The 6,000-nt window shown below is 34.7% G+C and overlaps 1 protein-coding gene across 1 annotated transcript in view; it reads left to right on the forward strand.

The window, feature by feature from the left end:
- The window catches only part of LOC144974712 (hepatocyte growth factor receptor-like), a 54,000-nt gene that overhangs the window by 24,620 nt on the left and 23,380 nt on the right, over positions 1-6,000 (forward strand). Inside the window, exons 9-10 of the mRNA XM_078917877.1 lie at positions 239-365; positions 3,894-4,048. Of these exons, the coding sequence (XP_078774003.1) occupies positions 239-365; positions 3,894-4,048 (282 nt within the window). The remainder of the gene's footprint in view (positions 1-238; positions 366-3,893; positions 4,049-6,000) is intronic.

Genomic DNA, 6,000 nt, shown 5'->3' on the forward strand with positions numbered 1-6,000 from the left:
AGCAGGGAATGAGTAGCTCTGGCAGAAAGTACTTTGCGATAGACTAGCATCCTATCCAAAGAGCAGCAAGCAATTGCGATTGCTTATTTCACGCTACAGAAACCGGGATAAATTCCGACCCCATGGGCCCAATTGATTCGAAGAACTATTTTCATTTTAAAAAAATGTCATTTCTAAGTTTTTGATTCAGTTTTTATTTTTGTTCTCTCCCCCCCCCCCCTCCCCCTCTTCCTGACAGTTTAACATGTACAGTGAGATCGAAACCAAAAGGTCCCGTCTACGAGGAGTGTTCGATAAGGGTGTCCGTCACAGGGAGCAAGGACAGCAATGGAGAAGAGTTTTCACCGTCCAGACTCAAATATGTGGTATGACCAACGTGTTACTTATGTACAGTTCTGATAACAAAAGGTTCATTGTTGATATAATAATACTCTCATTTTTATTATTATTATTATTATTATTATTATTATTATTATTATTATTATTATTATTATTATTATTATTATTATTATTATTATTATATTATTATTATTATTATTATTATTATTATATATAATATATTAATAATAATAATAATATAATAATAATAATAATATATAATAATAATAATAATAATAATAATAATAATAATTATTATTATTATTATTATTATTATTATTATTATCATCATATTATTATTATTATTATTATTATTATTATTATTATTATTATTATTATTATTATCAATAATAATAATATAATAATAATAATAATAATAATAATAATAATAATAATAATAATAATAATAATAATAATAATAATAATAATAATATATCATCATCATCATCATCATCATCATCATCATCATCATCATCATCATCATCATCATCATCATCATTATCGTTACCATCATTATTTTTTATTATTTTTGTAATTATAAACATTATTATTTCAATTTCAGAAAACACAATCACTCTTCTTAATTGACTGCAGTTGGTTTAAGTCAAATTTTAATCGTTAGATCCAGAATTAAAGTTTTACCGTAAAATTGTTCTCTGCAACACTCGTATTCGGAGATGAAAATGAAATGTTTGTCATTCGCTTTCGAATATGACGTCACTCAGGTCTTTCTTATTGTTTTTTTTTTGTTTGCTATCCATGTTCATGAGCAATTTTCACTAACCTGTATTAACCAGACTATAAATGTTCATGGTTACACATAGTTTTGTGTGTCGGTCCGTTATACTTCCGGATGGCAATGTTGTGAGGTTCTTAGGCAAGCGCAAACTGTCTACATTTTATAACTATAACGTTTTTTTCCCTTTGTTATAACTATAAAGTATTTTACTTTTATTGGGTTTTCGGCCGGGTGATGAACCCTGCATTGGAGGGTTATCTCCGAGGTTATCAACTATTCAATACCATTGCTCCAAGACTGCGTCATAACACCTTGATTGTAACAATTCCCCATGACACCTCAATTGTAACAATTCCCCATAACATCTCAATTGTAACAATTCCCCATAACACCTCAATTGTAACAATTCCCCATAACACCTCAATTGTAACAATTCCCCATAACACCTCAATTGTAACAATTCCCCATAACACCTCAATTGTAACAATTCCCCATAACACCTCAATTGTAACAATTCCCCATAACACCTCAATTGTAACAATTCCCCATAACACCTCAATTGTAACAATTCCCCATAACACCTCAATTGTAACAATTCCCCATAACACCTCAATTGTAACAATTCCCCATAACACCTCATTTGTAACAATTCCCCATAACACCTCAATTGTAACAATTCCCCATAACACATCAATTGTAACAATTCCCCATAATACCTCAATTTTAACAATTCCCCATAACACCTCAAATTGTAACAATTCCCCATAACACATCAATTGTAACAATTCCCCATAACACATCAATTGTAACAATTCCCCAAAACACCTCAATTGTAACAATTCCCCATAACACCTCAATTGTAACAATTCCCCATAACACCTCAATTGTAACAATTCCCCATAACACCTCAATTGTAACAATTCCCCATAACACCTCAATTGTAACAATTCCCCATAACACCTCAATTGTAACAATTCCCCATAACACATCAATTGTAACAATTCCCCATAACACCTCAATTGTAACAATTCCCCATAACACCTCAATTGTAACAATTCCCCATAACACATCAATTGTAACAATTCCCCATAACACCTCAATTGTAACAATTCCCCATAACACCTCAATTGTAACAATTCCCCATAACACCTCAAATTGTAACAATTCCCCATGAAATCATCGTTAAAGTCAGTAAGTTGAACATATCAAATGAGTCAATATACTTTTTAAGTCTGTCGAGATTATAAGTAGATATTAGTTTATTTTAAAGCGTCAACAAACCAACCAAAAATCACAATGTTGAGTATTACCCCCCTTTGTTTTTATTGTTTAAGTGACGTAACAAGTCGTGGTGACCCAACTTAATAAAAGTTCAGTTCATTGCTGGCTGCAGGGCACCGGGAATTATTTAAAAGAGAAGGTCAGAAGTCATTTATTTTTCGATGAATGACTGCTTACCTTGACCTTCGATTTAAATTGAAGGCTGGTTTTCCCAAAACTCGTAAAGTCGATTTTTCTACTTTTTGAGATTTTCATCAATGAATTATATTGAATCGTTAACTTTATTTTAAGCATCAATTGACACATGAATTTCCCTAGATGTGTTTGAATTTGAAGTTTAAAAGTTTTATAAAATAACAGACCGAATGATAAATTTTAAGAGAAATAATCCTCAATGTCTCAAAATGGGATAAAACCGGAGTTAGAGAGTTTTGTAAAGCGAGTCTTCAATTGTTTAAGCCAATGGTAGAATTACGTTGAGGGAGGTCTTTAAGCCAATGATAGAATTACGTTGAGGGAGGTCTTTAAGCCAATGATAGAATTACGTTGAGGGAGGTCTTTAAGCCAATGATAGAATTACGTTGAGAGCGGTCTTTAGTCTGGATTGGTTTATTTATATATAAAACTATTATGGGGATGTTATACTATACGATTCTTACACTCTTGCTTTTTGGAATTTCGGACTTGTTCCCAACGAGCTTGCGAGTGAGCGTTAGGAACAAAGTTCGAATTCCAAAACGCAAGAGTGTAAGATCATTTATTCTACCCTCAATCGATTTCTATTTCGTCATCTTTGAATGAAAGACGTCTTTGAAAACATTCAAATCGTACTTCTTCTTAAAGAATCTGATTTTTAGTGAAATTTACGCTTGATAATCTGACGTCACAAATTATTATTCTAAACATGATCTCATTGCGCGTTACTATTTTGGGAGAGGGTGGAATAATATATGATTATTTCATCTCTTTGTATTTATTAAACGAGTCATTTTTATGGTGCCCAATAACACAATGAGCTTGCGAGTATGTGTTATTGAGCACGAAAAAAAATATAACGAGTTTGATAAATACAAAGAAAAAAAAAAGAATCGTTTATTCCACCTCTACAAGTAAGATTATTAGATATTTTATGACCAAACGGTATTAGTATTCGTATTGGTATTAGTACTTCTATTCACCATAATTTGTAGCTTTCTCCAACTGCGTGAACGACAATTTGACCCCCCCCCCCCAAAAAAAAAAAAAACAAAAAAAAAATTACGTTGGATTTGTATTCATGCTCACGAAACGAATATTTTTCATCGCCAATCAGCTGTCTTTTACACATAATTTCACACCAATAAAGTGTGCGAAAATATTATGCAATCGTTGACTAAATTATTCAATGCGTTCAAAGCATTATTCAACGATTACGTATTTACTAAGAAATGATAGGGTTTGCCAATGAAAGGGCTGGAATAATACTGTTTTCTTTCCCCAATATACTCATCCTCAGACCCCGAATGTCACGGTATTTTCACCTGAATTTGGTCCAGTATCCGGTAGAACGTTTCTTGAAATTTGGGGAGATCACTTATTGGTTGGAACTAAACAGCGAGTGGAAGTAGCAGGGGTACAATGTGACGTTCTCCCACTTAACTTTAAGGAAGGGTAAGTTAGACTTTTCTCATAAAATATCCAAATTACAAATACATAAATAAAATTCCCATTATTCTTACTCAAGTGGAAATTGGCGTAAAGGTCTATTCAAAGGGAATACTGGAATAACCCAGGCAACTTTTAAATGGTGTAATTCAGTGTCGTGAAGAGTAAATAGACGTTACTGTTCGTCCTGTTAAAGTTGTCCTTTAGTGTCATAATTATTAGTAAGAAGGCTTATCAACTCACATTGTTTAAGTTGTCTTTAAGTGTCATAAAGAGTAGATAAATAGACTTTTCAACTCACCCTATTAAAGTTGTCCTCCAACGTCATAAAGAGTAAATAAACTTTTTTACCTATAAAAGTTGTCCCTCCGTGTCATAAAGAAGGAATAGACGTTTCTACCTGTTAAAGTTGTCCTTCGGTGTCATAAAGTAGGAATAGACGTTTCTACCTGTTAAAGTTGTCCTTCGGTGTCATAAAGAAGGAATAGTCGTTTCTACCTGTTAAAGTTGTCCTTCGGTGTCATAAAGAAGGAATAGACGTTTCTACCTGTTAAAGTTGTCCTTCGGTGTCATAAAGAAGGAATAGTCGTTTCTACCTGTTAAAGTTGTCCTTCGGTGTCATAAAGAAGGAATAGTCGTTTCTACCTGTTAAAGTTGTCCTTCCGTGTCATAAAGTAGGAATAGACGTTTCTACCTGTTTAAGTTGTCCTTCGTTGTCATAAAGAAGGAATAGACATTTCTACCTGTTTAAGTTGTCCTTCGTTGTCATAAAGAAGGAATAGACGTTTCTACCTCTTAAAGTTGTCCTTCGGTGTCATAAAGTAGGAATAGACGTTTCTACCTGTTTAAGTTGTCCTTCGTTGTCATAAAGAAGGAATAGACGTTTCTACCTCTTAAAGTTGTCCTTCGGTGTCATAAAGAAGGAATAGACGTTTCTACCTGTTAAAGTTGTCCTTCTGTGTCATAGATAGTAAGAAGAATTTTCAACTCACATTTTTGAGCACGTATAGTGGACAGCACACAATATAAAAAGCTCAATTATTTAAGTAAGTCAATTATAATTATCTGGGTCAACTGGACATTGCACCGTTTTGAGACAAACGGCCACATAAATAAGATATATAAACAAAATTCCATTTATTCATCCCATTGGGTAAATTTGTCTCTAGAGTCTATTCCAAGGAAACGCTGGAATAACCCAGGCGAATAGCCCAGGTGAGGGCGAGGTGACTTGCTCAAGGCCACACAGCGCAGCGGCGGATGATCGAAACTCGATACGTGAAATCCATCAAAAACGTTTCTTTAGAGGGGGGGGTGGGGGGGGTATAGTGACAAAATTCTTCTGATGTATGCATAAGAACAGCGGTCTCTTTCGTCTCCTAAACGTTTTAGATTGATATTTTAAATAGCACAATATCCACTAAACGTGCTCAAAGCGCTTTACAAGGGTTCCCTGAACAACAGCAACGCGTAACATGTGGAACGAAACATGACGCCTTTTAGGCGATATTACATTTTTTTTCGGACAGAGACAACACTGTTAACGGCCAGAGACTCATTTTACACCTGAGTACGGTGAGAGAATGTAAATAAAGAGCCGTTTCCAAGGACTCAACTATGAGCCGAGCGTGGCTCGAACCCAGGGCTTTCCGATTAGAAAGCGAGTGTCATACTACAAGACTGCGTAGCCGCACAAAATGAAAATCATAACAAAAAATCAGTCTACCTCGACTGGGGATCGAACCTCAGACCTTCTGATCACTGGTCAGATGTGCCACCATTTCACCACATAAGCTCTACTTGACGTAAGCCTCTTGAATCCTCGTGGAACACAGGGGTCGCAACAGCGCTCTTCCATCTGACTCAGTTTTTGGAGGTCTTCCATCTGACTCAGTTTTTGGAGGTCTTCCATCTGACTCGGTTTTTGGAGGTCTTCCATCTGACTCGGTTTTTGGAGG

Source organism: Berghia stephanieae, chromosome 6 (genome assembly GCF_034508935.2).
Source record: "Berghia stephanieae isolate SIO BIC M18660-M18661 chromosome 6, UCSD_Bste_1.3, whole genome shotgun sequence".
NCBI lineage: Eukaryota > Metazoa > Mollusca > Gastropoda > Nudibranchia > Aeolidiidae > Berghia > Berghia stephanieae.